The 19,874-nt window shown below is 41.8% G+C and overlaps 1 protein-coding gene across 4 annotated transcripts; it reads left to right on the top strand.

The window, feature by feature from the left end:
- On the top strand, positions 1-16,867 carry igf2bp3 (insulin-like growth factor 2 mRNA binding protein 3). 4 transcript variants are annotated; one of them, XM_072370250.1, is made up of 16 exons: positions 1-648; positions 1,575-1,635; positions 6,714-6,762; positions 9,706-9,757; positions 9,974-10,037; positions 10,603-10,881; positions 10,991-11,125; positions 11,726-11,848; positions 12,017-12,152; positions 12,576-12,707; positions 12,905-12,973; positions 14,291-14,413; positions 14,554-14,628; positions 14,795-14,926; positions 15,001-15,114; positions 15,467-16,867. In XM_072370250.1, exons 1-16 carry the CDS (start codon positions 474-476, stop codon positions 15,569-15,571), a joined length of 1,824 nt encoding a protein of 607 aa, XP_072226351.1. In that variant the 5' UTR covers positions 1-473; the 3' UTR covers positions 15,572-16,867. The 4 variants fall into 4 exon arrangements, with proteins under 4 accessions (XP_072226351.1, XP_072226352.1, XP_072226354.1 ...); XM_072370251.1 differs by having other exon boundaries at positions 14,294-14,413; XM_072370253.1 differs by lacking the exon at positions 12,905-12,973 and having other exon boundaries at positions 14,294-14,413.
- Positions 16,868-19,874: the final 3,007 nt, after the last annotated feature.

Genomic DNA, 19,874 nt, shown 5'->3' on the forward strand with positions numbered 1-19,874 from the left:
ATTCCTCACGTGTGGGCTGATTTGTAGTTTGAACACGTGGCTCATTCAAAAAAGCCGGAATAGCAGAGGATTTTTTTTCCTCCCCTTTCTTCTTCTTCTTCTTCTTCTAGGCTCTAGACTTAGAGGCGGGCGCCAGCCTTACCGTGTGTGACATTCTCTGTCTCTTTGCCAAGGGGTTTGGAGGAAGACACAAAGTAGTTTCTCCTCCTTTTCACCCAGCCCGCCATCGTTTGGAGACACGAGATTAATAATTGAGCATTTATTTATTGCGCGATATAGACAGAGGGGCGAGGGAGCGCAAACGCACTGTGAGGCTGCCAGTTTAAATCTATCTGTGGCTTGAACGACCGGGAAGCACGCCACAGCCACTCCGTAGTAGTAGGCGATTTGGGCTACTCCAAACTCTGCACATCCGTGAGAGCAAATAACTGTCTCTCCCTCAGCGTAAAGATTGTCCCTTTTCCGCGTAGAACATGAATAAGCTGTACATTGGCAACGTGAGCGCAGAGGCGAGCGAGGAGGACTTCGAAACTATCTTTGAGCAGTGGAAGATTCCGCACAGTGGTCCATTTCTTGTTAAAACTGGCTATGCGTTTGTGGATTGCCCGGACGAGAAAGCTGCAATGAGAGCCATCGATGTTCTTTCAGGTGAGAGATTTTAAGCCCAAAACAAAAGTGGAATTTAAAAATACGCAACAACTGCTGCAATTGACGAGATTGCCTTACTTTCAGGGCCCCTGAGAGAAATGCATGTAGTCCTGTAGGGTGGGGGTGCATCCAGCGTTTCTTTCTCTCACACAACCTTTACTTGGCCTTTTGACACTATGGGTTCAAACAAATGGCTTCCAGTAGGTTTGAGTGTAATTCTGCCTTGGTAATACCACTGTGTGTAGCTTGATTAAATGGTCGAGTAAACACAATCATGAGGATACCAAGGCTTTACTGTATGTGCCGTTCAGGGCAGTGGGGCGATAGGCAGCGGGGCTGTGGACGCCGTGAAGTGAACCTTATTGTGAGCTCACTTTGGCACGATTTGGAGCAGTGTGTTGCTGCTTCCTTTTTTTTCTTTTTATTTTGAATTTGCACTCTGAATGTTTCTAAGTACAGGCTTTCTCCTGTTGCCACAACTCACTACATGGTGAAGCCATTTCGCCTATACTGACACACCAGGTGGTTTAATTGTGTTGGTCAAATGTAGGCCAGCTAACTGAGCCACACCACAATTTGCTTTTGTGTGTTTTGTTTAATCTCGTCTCAGGGTTTATTCAATTAAAGTCAAGTCTGCATACAAGGAACACGTACCAATTTCGCCAAATTCCAATAATTTTACGAATTGGGCTAACAGGCTCAGTTGTGTCCTCGTGCTATTTGTGGCTCGCACACCCCGAACGATTCATGTTAAAATCCACACTGATATTTTCACATATGCCTGTTTTTGTTAATTTTTTTTTAAAGCACTGTTTACAAACTGGGTAAACGCCAACCTAACATTTCACACAACACGAGGAGGCCTGTGTGAGAGGTCATATGCAAAAAAAAAAAAAAAAATTAAATGATTGTATTTTGTGTTGTAGGTAAAGTTGAACTTCACGGGAAAGTTCTCGAAGTGGAGCACTCGGTCCCTAAACGTCAAAGGTAGGTCAAGTTTTATTAACTAGTCTTGGTTCAACTTGTGGGAGCTCCTTTCCCTCCCCTCCTTCCCCCCCTTCACCTCAATGTAGCCATTTTCTACACAAGCATTTTTTTTAAATGTTTTTTTTTCCAATAAGAGTACGTGTGCGCTTGGTTTTGTTGTCTAGTGTTTTTTAATTGAGTAGAGCTGTGTTGTTTTTTTTTAAACCCCATTTTTGGTTAATGGAGTATTTTCTTCCTGAACGCTCTAGGTCAAATATAAGGGGCGTATGGTGGTGAACTGTACTCCCTCCACTCGCCATGACAATAGAGTGCTAAAGCTGGTGTACGTTTAAGTTCATTTAGCACATGCTGGTACACATCTCATTCGCAGCCACCATTGTTTTTCTTAGCATACGCACAGCGCCTAATAGCCGAGCTCAAAGCTCGGAGCGGCTGATAAACTACTGAGTGTGCAGGCTTAAATGTGTCAAGAGTGGGTGCAGGCTTGATTTGAGGCGTACAGGCCTTGTGGAGTCGTCCATTTGAGAAGGATCTGCCCGTCATTCTCCCTGCCTGCCCTGCGCTTCCGCCCTCCTCAGCACATTGTGCTGCTGTTGCATGAGATGGACTCCCAAACGCGAGGGAATGGGAGGCTTGGGGCCCAAGTCACGAAAACCCTCGCTGTTGAAGTTAGACCCCCTCTAACCTAACTAGGAGGTTGTTTCGGTGTTAAAACGTGTCAAATAAATCACCTGAGTGTGCAGCATGTAATCTGCGCTGTGGACGTGAAATGCAGGGATTTGAAGACATTGCGTGCGTATTTTTGGTGAGGCAATATGCTCACTCTGTCAATTATATAAACTAAATTTAAAGCTTAATTGGTTATGGGTACAAGTATCTGCAAGGTGCACTATATTAAAAAATGCATTTGGTGCTTCAGTAGAAAAAAGTGGTATTTGACGCAAAGTCTGGTGCCACATTTAACAAAGCAATGGCGAAAGACGTCGACTTTTCAGCTGTTAAACGTGGCTCAAATTAATTTAGAAACTGCTTGGATATATGTAGAAAAAATGGCGCATACAGATTAAAAATTCGAGTTGTTGACGTGGAATTTATTTTCCTTTTGAACATAATAAAAGCCTTTCGTGGCAGCTGGTGGGTGATTGTTTGTCATTGTAGCGTGAATAAATGAACCAGCAGAGCTCAATATGAATTTGTTTGCAATAAAATCTCAACACGTTCCTCAAAGTGCTCCTCATCAGCACAAATTTGTGACGTCGCTGTCTTTCACTGCAGCCTGTAGTGTTGGCTATGGCAGCAGCGGAGTCGAGTTTCAGCCATACTTTAAAAGGGGAGGAAAACGAGTAAAACGTGCCCTCCCTGTTCCACATGGAACATAACCCTATAGTCGTTGGGAACAGTACTGACTCAGACGTGTACACTGGGGGGCCCCTCGGAGCATTCCAACCCTGCAGATTTCAGATTGAGGTTTGGCCAATCACCATAGCTTAACCTTTGAACTCATCAGGAAGGGGAAGTGCCAAAGCAGACGGGGATCAAGATGGGGTGGCTGCATTGTGGGGTTCATAAAGATAGGAATGTGTAGAGTGACATGCCGAAGAGTGTGGTGTTTCACTCCGGGCAAAATACACTCCAAAGATGCCAATTTAGGCTGCATTCCTCTGAATTGAACATGGTTGTGATTTTTATTTTATTTTTAAAAGGCCACATAAATAAGTCTGCTACAGCCAGTAGTGACTTTTTAAAATGTTCCTTTTATTTAAGCTAAATGCAGAAATATTGGTATATTTGAAATCCCATTGTCTGTAGATAGTTGTTCATTTACGTTACCTATCCACTTTTTTGCAAATGCCCCCCCTTGTCTTGTGCTTTTTACATATTCTGTGGGAAGCACACAGAATATGTACATTTTTCAATGAGCAGAAGTCGAGCATTCATATGAATCTTGTAAGTGTATCTACTTTTCAAACCCTACTCTCCACAGTTGACTTTTTTCCCCATTTTTATTGCTTTTTTTTCTTTTCCTTATTTAACCAAAAATGTTTAGCTTTTTGGAGTAGCTGGACCATATAAATATTTTTTTCCACCTGGCAAACTGACCTTCACAATGGTCATTTCTGTGTACACTGAATGAATGTCCTGGTTGAAATTATTCCCCACGTAAGGTAAATTGAGTGCAAGAAAAGGCAATTTAATCATCTTCTTCTGCACGTGTCACTAGTACAGAAAGAAAATGGTACGGCTGAATGAGGGGTGGCCCCATTTAAATGAGCAATAGGAAATGGCCAAATGTATTGTGTTCAAAGGTGTAGGACTAAGATTTACTTTTTCCAAAAATTAAATTTTTAAAACTAGTATTTGATTTCAGTGGGTGGTGTAAAGTTGAGTCCTTGTTTTGCTTTGTTTGTATATTTGCTTATAGATTTATTTATTTATTTTTGATAGAATTTATTTTATATATATATTTTTTTTTTAATCTAAAACAAGATGAAAGCCATTTTTGAAAATGTGTAGACTGGGTTTGGATTGTTTAGAGAAACAACTCGATTCTTAAAGGAGTTCTGGGTCATGGGGTCAATGAGGGGCCCCACCTGCGCACATACACAAGACTGTTTTGGGGAGACGGCTTGGGAGGCTCCAACTTTTAATGTGACACCTCGATTCACTTGAACTGAAGGAAAAGGTCTCTTTAAAAAAAAAACAAAAAAAAAACATTTGTGTGCAATGAGACAAAGTTGGGTTCCAGTTGATATCCAACATAATTTCAGCTTATTCAAATGCAGTGATGAATTCTGCTTCTTGGGTGCACAGTGTGTATGGAAGGTCTGAAGTAGACAGTGGAGCCCGAGACTTGGTTCAGTCATTCAGAACCTGCGTAGTCAATGGCTGCGGATGGGCAGTGAGTTCTTCAGTATGGGTAGATGATTAATAAATGGAGAGGAATACAGGTAATGTGTTTGCTGCTTAACTTGTGAACCCTCTTGTGGTTGTGTGTGCGAGTAAAACGCATGCAGGGTCTGCTATGCAGGCCTATACGTCTCACCCAGGCAGCTGAGGACAAACGTGTAGAATGTTGGTCCATTTTGAAAGTAAATAAGGAGAGTGGCCTCCTCCTGGCCATCACATGATAAGCTAGCCTCAGTAACTCCTGGGCCTCCCCTCTATCCTGTCCCCTCCCACTTTTAACCCTGCTGTACATGTTCCTGTCAGTGGACTTGCCAGTGTCCATAGCAACAGGGCCCCACCCCCACAGGGCAGAGAGGGCCCTTGTTACCCTTGCCTGAAACAGGGCTACCCCCCACTGTCCATACCACTCCTCACACGTACACGCACTTCCCCAAATCAAAGACTGAGACCAGGAATGTATACTACCCACAACCCCCACCTCCCCATATACCCTGTGTGTATGTGTGGAGCCATAGGTTAATCCGACTGGAAGTACTTTGTGCATTTGCACATTTCGCATGGCGTTCCCACCGCAATGCAGGGCATACGGAATGAGTGGGGAGAAGGGGCTGGATCAGCCAGGAATGGCACCGTGGGCCGGAAAGGGTTGAAATTCCTGTTGGAAGTTATTTTGGAATTTTCTTTACAATTTGTCCATTTAGAATTTAGTGGTTTCCTAATGTCCTATTTTGTTACATTGGACAACTGTTAGCCTGAATATAGGCAGTGGAAATGCTAAGGAATTGCAAATGTTGTGGTCCATGTTGCACACATGCACTGCACTTTGTTTTGTATGACACGTTACGATTTTTGTTTCATATTCTTAATTTTTAATTTTTTTTTAAAGGGTTAATTTTTAAGGGTTAATTGGGCCTCTGAGGTCCATTTTAGATTTCAAAACAGCAACTAACTAATTAACAGTAAAGCAGTCTGTACAAGTAGGTGTCACTTCAGTGAAGTTGAGCTTTTGGGAAAAATGTGTGCAGTGTGACTAAAGGATTTTACACTTGCTACAAAAAATAGCTGATCACAACTTTGAATGAGGTGTGCATATGTGGTGTGAGTGTAAGGCTGATAATGGAAATCAGTTGGGGTCAAGGTTTGATTCTTTGTATTCGTACTTTAGCTTGTATTCATATGTACATTTTGTTCCTTTAGGTCTATGTGTTAGGAGGTAGTGGACTTTGGAGTGGCCTGTGCTTTTCTAGCCTTTTTTTTTTTTTTTTTTTTTTTTAAATACAACCACCACATGCAGGCAGACACTTGTGAAACTCACCCATTGATCCACAAGTTCCATTGTCTGCATGACCATAGCCTGTATACTCGCACTGTTGTACACAAAACTGATGAAATGGGGAACCCTAATGCTAAAGGAATGAATTGGGGATTTCTGTACTTGTTTCTGGTGACAGAGCACAGCAGTACCATTGTAACCGCTAGTCTCCACTTGCTTCAGCTGTATGCACGTTCTGTGAACAAGCATGTGACTTTTGACTCTTCTTTGTGTGACCCAGCTAGCAAAGATTCCTGTCAGTTTCTGAAGGCCTGTTGAAGCCCACCCCCCTCCCCTTAATTTTTGATACAACAGCTGGCTGCTCCTGGACAAATGTCTATTTGGGCTGAAATGAGTGGGCCTGAACCATGCAGCGGTTGACGCATCATGATTCAGTACTACAGGGCACATGTTTTACTCAGTGTGTAGACACACTTAAATATGGAATCTTTTTCCAATTTTCAGTCCCTCTTGCTTCTGCTCTGAATTCCACTTCAGTGTACTGGTTTTGTTCCCCATCTCACTCTTTGTGCTCTGTCCTACAATTGATGTGGGAGAAGGAAGGGCGTGGTGGTGTGGCCTTTATTTATTCCTAAAAGCTTAATTCAGATTTTGAGCAGCCTCAACTAACTTTAATCTGCAGAAGTAGATTTGTGTCAGTCTACCTGAGTTGGGAATAGAGCTATTGTCTGTGAATAGCAGCAAGATGTGTGCGGTTACTTTATTTAAAAAAAAAAAACAAACGAAAAAACCATTTAAAAATGTTATTTGCATCATAGTGCCCTTTGTAATGACTATTGTCTTTCTCCCTCTTCTCTCCCAACAATTTCTCTCCCCACCCTCGTCCTTGTATCTCCAGGAGCTGTAAGCTGCAGATCAGGAACATCCCGCCTCACATGCAGTGGGAGGTGAGTGCTAACGGGCTACTAACCATTTCAAGGGTGGGCCGTCATGGGGCAGCCCAACTGGGCTCTTATTTAGTGGCCACTAGTATTATCTTGCCTCCCTTTTGATTTCAACTGAGCATGAGGTTGATTTATTTGACCAGGTCTGCAGCTTGGGTTGGTAGGAAGGTGGCCTAAGGTTGGTGGATCAGAAAGGATGTCTCTAGAGTAGAGACTTTGAAGATGGCAAAGATTTAGTTTAGAATTATTATATTATATAGAAAAGATTATTTAGCGCAAAGTCCCCCTGATGGAGCTTAATTGTCGTAGCATTAATCCAATGTGTTTTGACTACCTTTGAGATGCGTAAAATGAAGGGATTGTTGAAGGTGCTGGTACTTCTGGTAAAGTGAGAGTACATTGTCACTTAATTCAACACAGATCCCATTTGTTAATTCAAGATTTTTCACATGACGTGCCTCCCCCAAAAAAAGAACCCGAAAGTGTTGTCATTAAAGGTTGTGAAATGTTCTTGTGACAGAGGTTTGATATGTCCAGTCTAATACTGCAAATCCCTTTTATGGTGTATCATTGCTTTACAATTGTCTGTTTTCTAGCAGTTGTTAGGATTCATGTCTTACAAAAGTCTAAAAATGGTGAATTTTAAACAATTGTCGAGTATGTTTCAGTGGCACGCAAAAGGATGAATTAAAATTAGCATTTTTACACTTTGATGCAAGCTTTTGCAGGACCCTTTAGTTTAATTGTCAGGTTTTGAGTCTCACAATGGTTATTCAATTCCAGTGAAATTTAAGGACATAGTTGTGATGGAGCATACATGATTTTCTTACCTTTTTTTTTTAAGCTGACTCATATTTCTCTCAATTGCTTGTACTGATAATGTGACTTACACATAGTATTTAATTGTTGTGCTGTTGCACACAAACTGATTTTGTAATGTGTAACACTTCCCACACAATTCATTCTTAAAACATGGTCTGGCATTAAAGGGGCAAAAAAAAAAGACGCAAAACAAAAAATTCCTGCACATCTCTTCCAAAATGGGGAACTTAAACTTTGAATTATTTGGTATGATGTAGATTTTAAGCCTTAAAGTCAACCATGGGATTTTAGGCAAAAAAGTAGTCTCCAGATTTTGAGAATCTTTTGATTTGAACTCTTTTGAAATCTCCAGTAAATGTATGCAACCAGCAGTTCACTGGTAAATTTTCCTTTTTTAAAAGGTTGATGTTCAGAAAAGCTGTCACAGCCATTCATATACTTTATATAAGTTGAAATGGCAAGCAGTAACATGAACAGATTTCGTAGTTGGCATCTAATTAATGAAAATCCAGCCAGTGTTAGGCAGTTGTATGCATGTTTCTTGTGCATGTCCTTCTCTCTCTGTGCATTTGTGTTAAACTCCTGTGTATTCAGTCTCCACCACTTATTCTGCCTGAATTATAATTTATCTGTGAGGACACTTCTATTCATAATGGCTTTAAATTTGTGAGACAACTTTGAAAATGATTCAAATTGAAGTAAAGCTATCTAATTATTTGTAAAATTCAAAATCCCACTTGGGTCACATGTGGAATTTCATGCAGCTTTACGTGACTTTCTTTTCCACCCCCCACCCGCCTTTGTACAGGTTTAGCTGCGACATGTGCTTTCAGTATTCGGTTTAATTTTCTGCTCCATAAACCCAAAGAAAGCCAAATGAGAATTTACTTTGTTGCACAATTGTGCAGTGATACTCCAAAATCTTAAGCTTAATTCATAGGTTTTTTTATTTCAGCCATTTCGCCAACTGATCAAATGGCTACAGGCGAGCTCAGTTTTGTAATGCTGGCCTCGCTTTGCTTACGCACGCAGTTCCAGATCCACCCATGTCCTTAGCATGTAGCGAGCCAGCTATTTGTTTTCTTGAAAGATGACATGGAGATCTCCCTCCTCCTCCCCTCATAGGGGGAAGGGTCAGAAGAATTGAGGGACAAAACGAAGTGAGATCTTTAGCAGCAAAGGCCTTGCATGTAGCTCACTAGGTAGATATGACTATGGGTCATGGTGTGTAGCTCTACAGCAAGCAGTGATGGTTGAGAGTAGTAGTGTGTTCACAAGCCGTGGGTGGGTGGGTGGGCCTGGGCCATTTCCCCTTCCCCTCCATGTGCTCTGATTCACAGAATGTGTAGCATGAACTCGTACCCCTCCCCCCCAGCTGCTGCTTCCTGCTGGAATGTACCCCACCCTTTCCTGAATGGCCTGGATTTCCATTGGCTAGGTTCAGTAGACGGACAGGCAGCGAAGCCAGCCAGCAGCCAACAAGGCCTGGCTTCAGGGAACTTGTAAGAGTGCAGGAGCAACCAATGATGGGGAGTGGAGATGGCAGAGAGGCGGGAGGTTGTTTGGTTGGTGGTTTAGTAGAGCTGTGGGGGGGTGGGGGGTACAATCTTGTTGGTTAGAAAGTGGGGTTGAGCTCTTGGGGGTGTGGCCTTGGGTTCAGCTGAGCATGGTCAGAAGTCCTAGCTTTGCTTAGAACCCTGCTCCCCCTCTTGCCCACATGTGATCGCGTCTATAAATTTAAATCCTGTGCTCTCCAGATTTGGTTTGGGGCAGCTCATCGCTTTCTTTAAAGAGCAAGCAGTAGAACATTTTTGGCCACTGGCTTTTATGTATATAGTTTCAACTTGTTAGAGAAGTATATTTTATTGTGCTTGTAGAGGACAGAAAAGGGTAGCTTTTAATTGTATCTTTGGGTTGGCACCCAGTGCCGAGTGTCTTCGGTGTCATAACTTGATAGACAGACTTTTACAAGACTGCAGTAAATGTAAAACTCAACATAAACTCCGGTTTCAGAATTAATGGAGTATGTCCCGCCAGCGAGCTAGGCTGATTACCGTGGGAGAGCTTCATCTCATCAACAGGTTTGGGTCAGAGTCAAGGTAATCATGCCTTTTCTGTTTACAGGTTTTGGATGGTATGCTGGCACAGTATGGTGGAGTAGAGAGCTGTGAACAAGGTAAATGGACTAAATCGGCTTCGATGCAATAACTGTTGAAATGTAATTCGGTTACCCTGCTGCAAGAAGCTCTTCGTCAATGCATTGAGAATGTCTGCACCAAATAATCTTACTGTATGATTAATGAATGTAGAAAACATCTAGTAAAGACTGTAAGAATACACCAGTGGTGAAGTTATTGGATTTGCGGGAACTGACCGTGTATTTTCCCCACAGTAAACACTGATACGGAAACTGCAGTAGTCAATGTTCGATATGCAGCCAAGGACCAGGCCAGGCTGTGAGTACACACACACACACACACACACACACACATCTGACATTTGTGTTGACATGAATCTGCAATGCTGCTTTTTTTTTTTTTTTTTTTTAAAAACCCTGTTTCCTAGTGTTCTGAATTGGACACTACATAACCTTTCTTGGTCTTGTTTTTATAGTGCACCTGATTTCCTCGGTTTCATAACTATTGCAGTTGAATTGTATGTGAAATGACTGCTTAGGGTGTGTGTGTGTGTGTGTTTGAGGGGGTTAAATTGGCTATCTAGTGCCCCCTGGTGTACATGATTCATGCTGCAATGTTGCGCTCCATCCAAATGGTCGTAGAAGTCTTTATGCATAGTTGTTTCAAAGAAATCAAAATCCTTGAGGTTTAAAAATAAGATTGGTTTAAATTGAATCTCCGCGATTACGGTTCGTTCCTCTCTGAGATGAGATGAAAACGGTATCTTGTTCTCATCACTTGAGAAACTACACATGGATTCAAGCCTCCTGTACTGTAAAATCAAAGCCCCTCTGTGGTGGTTGGAAGTATCACGCAGTAACTTATGTCATTTTACTCTGCCCAGGGCGATGGAAAAGCTGAATGGATCTATGATGGAGAACTATGCCTTGAAAGTGTCATATATCCCAGATGAGACAGCTGCACCAGAAGGTCCTTCAGCAGGGGGCAGGAGAGGCTACAATGCCCGTGGACCTCCTCGTCCTGGCTCTCCAGGTTTGGGTGCGCGGCCCAAAATGCAGTCTGACATCCCGCTGCGCATGCTGGTGCCCACACAGTTTGTAGGTGCGATCATTGGCAAGGAGGGTGCTACTATCCGCAACATCACCAAACAGACACACTCAAAGTACGTACACGGAGGTCAGGAATTGAACTGAACACGGCAAGTGAAGTGTGTTCTCTTCTTGGTGGTTAATTTTTGAAGCTGGCTAATTGGATGAACTCTTTTACTCCAGGATTGACATCCATAGGAAAGAAAATGCAGGTGCAGCAGAGAAACCAATCACAATCCACTCAACTCCTGAAGGCTGTTCGAAGGCTTGCAGCACCATCATGGAGATCATGCAGAAGGAAGCTGTTGACACAAAGTTGTGAGTTTTGCCCAAACAAAATGAGACTAAATGCTGTGTTTCATGTCATCCTTACTCTTAAAAGATGGGAAGGAGCCAGTCTTTATAGTACACAACTTTGGTTAAACCGTTTGTTACAATAAGGTCAAAATGGACAGTCATTTGAGCATCTTGGCATGCATTTATTTTATTGATAGAAGTTTCTAACTGGAGATGAAGCTAAATGACTTCATAACCATGTCTGTCCAAAGCATTAACAGGCTGAACATGTCTTATTAAAAGATAAAAAAAAATGTATAAAGGATGTAGAAGCTTCTCCTAATGGTTGTTATTAACTACAAGGGCGCTGTGATAGCACAGACACTGATCTCCTTATTCAAAACTGAAAAAAAGAGCAATCTGGAACCACACCAACCAATGTAATGGGTTCATTCATTGCCCCTGCTTCAAATCTTCAAAATCAAATGAAATTCAGGCCAGTTATAATTGCATAATCTGCTACCAATGACGTTTAGTGGTCTCGTTGAACTGATGTTTGCTTAAGTTCAGCAATACATTGAATCATGTCTTGAGATGTTTAGTATTTGCAGAAAACGTGACGCGCTTGACTGTCTTGTGCAGCACTGAGGAGATCCCACTGAAGATCCTTGCACACAACAACTTTGTTGGAAGATTGATTGGGAAAGAAGGACGCAACTTAAAAAAAATTGAGCAGGACACAGGGACCAAGATCACAATATCACCGTAAGATTTACTCACCTTGAACCACTGATGGCTCTTACTCACGGCTCATAATCTGGTTAATTCATAGAGGGGACTGTTGGCACCACATCAATTTTTAATGTTATAGTATTGACTTTATTTATTTATTTTTTACACTGAGCACTGTTCTCATTACACCTTTTTCTTCAGTCTTCAGGACCTCACCTTGTACAACCCAGAGCGAACCATCACCGTAAAGGGTGCCATTGAGGCGTGCTCAAGAGCTGAGGAGGAGGTGATGAAGAAGATCAGGGAATCGTACGAGAGTGACATGGCTGCTATGAATGTAAGCATTTACAGCACTTGCAAGGATATATCCACAGACAATGAAATGTGACCCATGTTCGGTCTGAATATCAAGTTCCCACTGAGGAAGTGTCTTGCTTGAGTTTGTGATTGATACTTTATCTGGGGGGGGGGGTAAAGAAATAGATGAATAAATAAACCAAAAGACTGATCTTGGGAAGCAGAACAGATAATTTTTTGCATCGGCATGCTGATTGTGAAGTGGAAACGCAACTGCCATCGTAGCACTTTCATTTCCTGAATAATGTTGATACTCAGGGCAGGGGGGGACCCAACTTTACTTTCTTTTTTTTATGAACATTACTGATGATTAGGGATACTTTCCAAAATGCAATGTCAGCGGTGTTTAGCCTTACAAATGCTTGTGGATTGTATTAATAGAAATGTTGGCTGTTCTCTCCAGCTCCAATCCAACCTGATTCCAGGCTTGAATCTAAACGCTTTGGGTTTGTTCCCCAGTGGAGCAGCAGGCATGGGTCCCTCAATGTCCAGCATCCCACCCCCTGGAGCCCACGGTGCATGTGCGTCTTATGGAGTAAGTGACAGTCGTCGTTGCATACTGTACATTGGCATGCATTGTACACTACACAAACCCAGGACTGTTTTTAATTGGTTTGACACATTCCTGGGTCAGGTTTGTTTATTTTAGAGGAGAAAAAAAGAATAATTAAAAACTGCGCTCAGAGAGATCAGTCTTGAGCAACTCAGTCTCATGTTTCCTTTTTCCTCTAGTGCAGTCCTTATGGGGCTGAGGGGCCACTTTGGGCCTCTTTGGTGTCGGCGAGCAGCCAGTCCCTTACTGTAAGTTGCGCATCCAGAAAGCTTTGCACGGCTTGTGGCTGCTCGCTGCAGGATTAGGGGCTAAGTCATTCAATCAGGTGGATGGGAAATTTTAAGCTCAGAGGGGCACTGATGTCCTCCGCCCTTCTCAGACATGGTGTGAAACATTAATGGCTTCATCAGCCAGTTGAAGCACTGGCATTCTGGCATTCGTGCTTCTGTCAGTTTTACGATCAATGGCCTATTAGTGAAACTGCGTTTGTAAGAGAGGAGATGCTGCAACATGACCACAGATATCAAAATGTGTTAAATGTCAGTTAAGTTTGCCCCAAATGCTGTGATAAAACAATGCAGGGCTGCATCTGATGCAGAGCTTTTGAGTAGGAAGGTTTGGTCTCTTGCTTGCTGTTAAACAGAGATTTGTTGGATCCCTCTCAAAGGCATATTTCACACTGAGCTATATTGAATCTTACTTATAAGTAAAATCTGTTTGAATGCTAGGATGCAGTTTTTTCACAGAACATTGCACTGTAGCAAAGATTAAGGGTTTCACTGTTTCTGTCAATATGACTGATCAATGGTGGTTTGTGCTGTTAAAACTGATACCTTAAAGTTGGACCAAAGATGGCTGGCTTGGTTGGTTTTACAAAGTAGGTCAGGGACCCCCCCTCCCTCCCTCCAAACTATGAAGCAATTGCAGTTCTTTGGAAGGGGTAATGATTGAAATGGCAAGTAACTCATTCTCAGCACCTAAAGCCCTTCTCCAGATTTGTAGGCAAAGTTGTTGGCCTGACACCTGCTTGAGATCAAACCTAAAATCAGCAAGTGCTACTAATTATTTATTCCTCGAGAGCTCAATTCGCCCACACCCGCCAAAAATAATGTGCATCTTGGCAGTGGTAAATAATTTGACATTTTCAGTGGCTAAATATGAGCTTCATATATCTGTATACCACAGTCCACCTGATTTATTTCTTCTTCTCACAGTTGGAATTTAACACTAATCTATTGTATGTGGCAGAGTCTGACTGTGACTTCTGACACTCGGTAGTTTTTGTTTGGCTCATTTAAGCAGTGGTAAACAAACCAGAACCCAGGAGTTTTCTTTCATTATGACTGTATTAGAGACCAACGTTTCCAAGAAAATCTCAGTGGCCGTTATGGTGGTTTTATATCAAGATGGTATTAGCTGAAAAATATATATATATAATTATAGAAAAGCTTTCGCTTGATCCTCTGCCTGCATTTGCTCATTGGTGGCTGGAGCTTAGTGGCTGGTCTATAGATGTCTGTGTGGTCCGCTCCTGATCACCGTAGTGCTGAAATATTTGTACTTAGCAGGGACAGCCGGAGTCGGAGACGGTTCACCTGTTCATTCCTGCACTTGCAGTGGGAGCCATCATTGGAAAACAGGGCCAACACATCAAACAGCTCTCGCACTTTGCCGGAGCCTCGATCAAGGTGATTCCCTGACAGGAGTGAAACTCAGAATCTCAATGATGACATGATGCTTGCTGTCTTCCTGTAGTCACTTGATTGATGGGAACAGGCAGCAAAAGAGATGGTTGCTGTTTATTAATGCTGCATGTGCCCTCTTTCAGATTGCCCCTGCAGAAGGTATGGATGCCAAGCAGAGGATGGTCATCATTGTTGGACCACCAGAGGCTCAGTTTAAGGTGATTAACTCTTACAAATCTCTGGTTGTTTATGGTTTTTATTTGCATTTTACAGCCTCATCAAGAGCAGGAACACATTTCACTTCTACCATTTGCTGGAGGGGGGGGGCTCAATTTCCCAAATGCAGCATGAGTAATCTGTACTTGAACCTTTGCTTGGCTGCAGGCCCAGTGTCGTATCTTTGGTAAGCTGAAAGAAGAGAATTTCTTTGGACCCAAGGAAGAGGTGAAGTTGGAGGCTCACATCAAGGTTCCCTCCTTTGCTGCTGGACGCGTCATTGGGAAGGGTGGAAAAACGGTAAACGGAGGACACCGAGTCATAGATTTACAAATTGGAATTTTGCCCCAACATTCAATCACTCTTAACTGCAGGTAAATGAGCTGCAGAACTTGACCTGCGCCGAAGTGGTGGTGCCCAGGGACCAGACGCCGGACGAGAATGACCAGGTCATAGTAAAGATCAGTGGACACTTCTTTGCATGCCAGGTGAGTCATTGGAAAAAACACTTACGAGCTATCAAATAATATAAATATATTTGTATTTAAAAAAAGATTTCAGAGAAACTGTTTTTCAGTTTTTAAATGAAACGTAAGGCCTTTACATTACAGTAAGATTCTGCCTTTTAACCACAACTATGCAGTTGTTCAGAGCTTTTATTAGAAGTATATCCGAGTAGTGCTAGTGGAGCCATAAACCAGTCTGAAAATCCAGTTATTAAAGTTGTAGCGTGGTTTAACAAGACTCCAGACCAAAATATGCGGTGGGGTCCAATTTTAAAAATACATGACTACGTTGTTGTGTGGTTTGATCCCAGCATTCTTCTATCATATCATCTAGTTGGCCCAGAGGAAGATTCAAGAAATCCTGGCTCAGGTGAGGAGGCAGCAGCAGCAGCCTAAGCCCGCATCTGGAGCCCAACCTCCAATGCCCCGCAGGAAGTAAAGATCCAGCACATCTGGAGGAATGGTGACTGACTCTGTCAGAAGACTCGACAGATGGACAGATGCAGCAGAGTCCAGGGGTTGGGGGGGGGGAGATGACGACAGTGGGTCCTAATGCTCAACTCAGGGGTCAGAGGTTATGTGAACCAAATCAAACATCCACCCCTCTTTGACTTGAACATTCAAGTGTGGCAAAAAAAGACCTCACTCCTCTGACGCTTCACCCACTTCACCCCTGCATCTCCTGTGAGAATGTACTTCCGAGGGCTCCCACAAATGTCACCTGCCCTCATGTGTACGCACCCCTAAAATACTCTCCTCCCCCCACGGGTGATAGTTTTAATTTTGTTCCTTTTTTTTTTTTTTTAAAACACTATAAACACAAAGAAGAAATAGGACACCCCCAACCCCACCCCTCTATCTATCTCTCTCTCCTGTCACCTCCTTGGTGTGGTACTTAAAACATGACAAGATGTTTGGGTTGACTTCAGATTTTTTTTTTTTCCTCTCTTTTAAAGTCTTTAATTGGTTGAAGCTTTCTCATGAGTTTTCTGTGGAAAGAAAGGCATTGCTCGGTCCAAGCTGGACCAACAGAGGTTTATTTGGGGGGAGGGTTGGCTCCTGTTGGGTGGGCCATGTTTAGGGGAAAGATTCTTGTTTTGGGACAGGACCCCAGAAAAAGGTGGATTATATTGGGTGTCCTGCCCTTGTAATAGTGGCATTTTTAAAAAAATTCGGATGCATTTTATAAATAGACCTATATAATAGATGAATATATATAAATATATATGTAGAGAAGAGGGCAGCACTATGACTGACACTTAGGGAAATGGTGCCGAACTGCTGCTGCTCAGAAAAATCAATTTAATATGCATTTTACTTAACTACCTCAGGATTCTAGTACCTCAGAAGAGAAAAAAATGATTATATAAATATATATATATGTGTGTATATGTATATGCATATATATGTATATGAAAATGTTCCTTTTTTTTTTTTATTTTGCTTTTGTGGTATTTTGTATACTTTATAAAGCTGATGGTCTTTGAACATTTTTATTTTTTTAAGAAAATTTAAAATTTGGTCAGCTGCCAACTGACCTTGCCTTCAACTCTGGTGCTTTAGGTGGCATTGTACATGTTTGCGTGACTTAAGATGACCCTGTACATAAAGTCTTTTTGTACATAGAAGCCCCGGAGCAAGAGTTGGCGCCCCCTCAGCTGGCGGCTGACAGGGGAAAAAACTGAGGCAATTTTCTCGATACTCCTGAGGGTCCACCATCTTCTTGAAGGAGGGGGGGGAGGGATATATATGTATAAAACGACTTAAGACATGCAAATGATGCCAACCGTACATATTTGCAACAGTGCAGTTTAGTTGTGATTGACATTGGTAATGGTACTTTAATTTGTCAATATTTCCTTTTCATCCTCTGACGAGGGCTGTGGTCAGGGTTCTGCAGCACAGGCTGCGATGGGTCCTCCCTGTAGCAGTTGTAGTCGGCTAAGCATATATATATTAAAAAAAAAAAAAAGTGTTTTGGGGTTTTTTTTTTTTTTTGCTCCAGGGTCATCTGCCACCTTCTTGACGATGCTGTTTTGGCAAGGTCTAAGCCCAACTAGAATTACTTGTTTTTTTTTGTTTTTTTTTCTCGTCATCATAGAACAAGCTTTGTCATTGCAGGGTGGCCCTCGTTGCCTGAGCAAGTCAATGTTGTCATTCACTGCATGAGGATAGGGGAAGTCACACTGATGGATAGTCACGCATATCGTTTTATTTTTTATTTTATTTTGGGCTTTTGGGAAAAGATTAGGGGGGGGGGGGTAGGAAAAGAAAGGAATCCAAAAGTTAAAAAAAAAATACAGTTTATTTCATTTGTTTCCATGCCGAATGTAAATGTGTTAATTGTGGTAAAAGTGCTTGTGTATCCATGCTTCCACAGTAGAACGCCATCTACCTCAGCTGAGGGGGTGGGGGGGGATTGTTGTGACATGAGGCACCTCACCCTGCCCCCACTGAGCGCCAGCGCGCACGATACCTCAGTCCCCCCCCCCCGAACACTTTTCTCTACCTGGGCGCGCCTTCCTAACACCACGCTTAACTGAGGGGCACAAGTGATACTTAAAATTTTCCCTGGACATCTCCCAATTCCCTGCGTCCTTCCTGCCAACCTACCCTCTCCACACCTCCCCTCCTCCAGTTTGTTTTGATCTACCTCTTTAGACATGTATTTGAAGTAGAGGCATTCTTCTATTTGTTAGACTTTACCCACACTTTTCTGCTTCCCCAGATAAGAATAAAAACGTACAAAAATCACGAACTCCTTAGAATTGAGAGTATTCAAAAGTGATCAAAATATTTTCTTTTGCTAGTGTTTATAAATATATATACTCCTTTTGGCTTTATTGAAATCCTCAATGGTTATTTCTTTGCTTTCTATTTTTGGTGGTGTGGCTTACATGTATTTGAACTTTTTGCTTGAGTTTTTTTGTGAAAAGGGTCAATCACTCGTTTGACTTTTGCTTTCAAGAGTTGATACAAGGAAAAACAGTTTTTTAATGAAGGGCCTGACTTTTTGTTTCTGAACTGTAAGACTTCAAAATAGATACTAAGTGCTGTCTTTTTTTTTTCTTTTTTTTTCCCCCTTTTATCTTTCATCGATGCTAAAACTCGCTGATTTAATAGCTGTTTTCTTCTGTTGCATTTCTTGGCTGTGTAACTTGAAACATCCTCCTGGTATGGGACAGATGAGGGACTGGATCTGTTAATTGAATAATGATCTGACTTTGGCATGATATTTCCTTCTTCCCCTCTCTGCAACCATGCTTGTGCCCCTTCACTACCCCTCACACACAGCTCCACTTGTCAAATGCCTCTGAATAATTAAAAAAAAAAAAAAAAAGAATATTTATATAGTGTGTTCTTTTGTATTCATAAGGCATTGCAAAGAATTGTTCGGTGTTTTCGTGACTTGTTTTGTTTCTTTTCAACCTACACTGTACAAGCAGGCAGTTTATCCTTTAGTCTTGGGTCTTCAGAGGATGTTTGAAATGGTAAGACTTGAGCTATAAAAACAAGGCAAACTGTAAAGATAACTGGCAACTGATAAATGTTCGGCCGTGCCCTCTTTTTGTTTGCAGTAAAACTGAAATGTAATCGGGTACTGCTTTTAAGTGGAGATTTGAAGGGTATTGCACTTTAGTTTTCATTCCACATCCACTGCCCTTAATCTCAGGGGGGGGAATATTGCACTTACCTACATTTATCTGAAAGCTCATGATTTTAAACATTGGTGTATAATTTTCACTGGTGCTGAAATTAATTGTCAAGCAATCCTTAAGTAGACCCTAAAATTGGCAGCTATTTTTCAGTCATTGGGATGCAGTATTTTACTTGTTTTTATTTGATTTATTTTAGAGTAAGCAATTGGCAGTTTAAAAAAAAAAAAAAAAAAAAAAAAAAAAGCTGCCACAGTGAAATTCTTCATTTAGAGTAATGTACAAGTAGTCCTACAATGCATTTTCCTGTTGATTTACATGACATTTCAATGAAGATCTCCTAACCTTTACGATGGGGGAACAGAACTTAAAGAATCTAAGTGCTTTCCCTGCTTTTACCATAAGACCCGGCATGAATCGGAACGCTGTGCCAGAAATCTAAGGCTGCTTTTCATTCAGCTAACTTGTCTCCTTGCCTCCCTGACAAACATTACTTTCTTGATGTGACCTGGACATCCATCTCAGCAAAACATTGTAATGAAAGATCCACTTGTGTCCTTTGTGGCATCTGAGATCTGTGTGTGTGTGTGTGCATACACACCATGGTATGCCACAAAATTTGATCTTTCTCTGAGAACATTCCCAAGTTCCTCTTTGGATGTTGGCTACATGTTGTTTTTTTATTTTTGTCAAGATGATTTCCCCCTCTGCTTCAATAATGCTGAGGTCCAAGCTCTTTGGAGGATTCATCACTCCATAAGATCTGTTGATTTGGCACACCTCAGCCTTTTTTTTTTTTTTTTTTTTTTTTTTTTCTTCTTAAGAATTGCTTCTTGACAGCCAACCTTGACAACCTCCCATAGAGACCATTTCTGATGAGGCTTCAGTGAACAGTAAACGGATCAACTGAAGGAACAGATGCATCTCATTGTTTATTGAATCTGCTTTGTTTTAAGAACATTCCTTTCAAATATGGTCCTCCACTTGGTCCTCAAATTTTGTGGCACACCATGGTGATTTACCAGAGTTAGTTGCTAATAGGTCTATAATATACATATATTATTTATTTTTTTGGTCATTGATTAG

Source organism: Leuresthes tenuis, unplaced genomic scaffold (assembly GCF_036924035.1).
Source record: "Leuresthes tenuis unplaced genomic scaffold, fLeuTen1.0.hap1 SCAF_18, whole genome shotgun sequence".
Classification (NCBI taxonomy): Eukaryota; Metazoa; Chordata; class Actinopteri; order Atheriniformes; family Atherinopsidae; genus Leuresthes; species Leuresthes tenuis.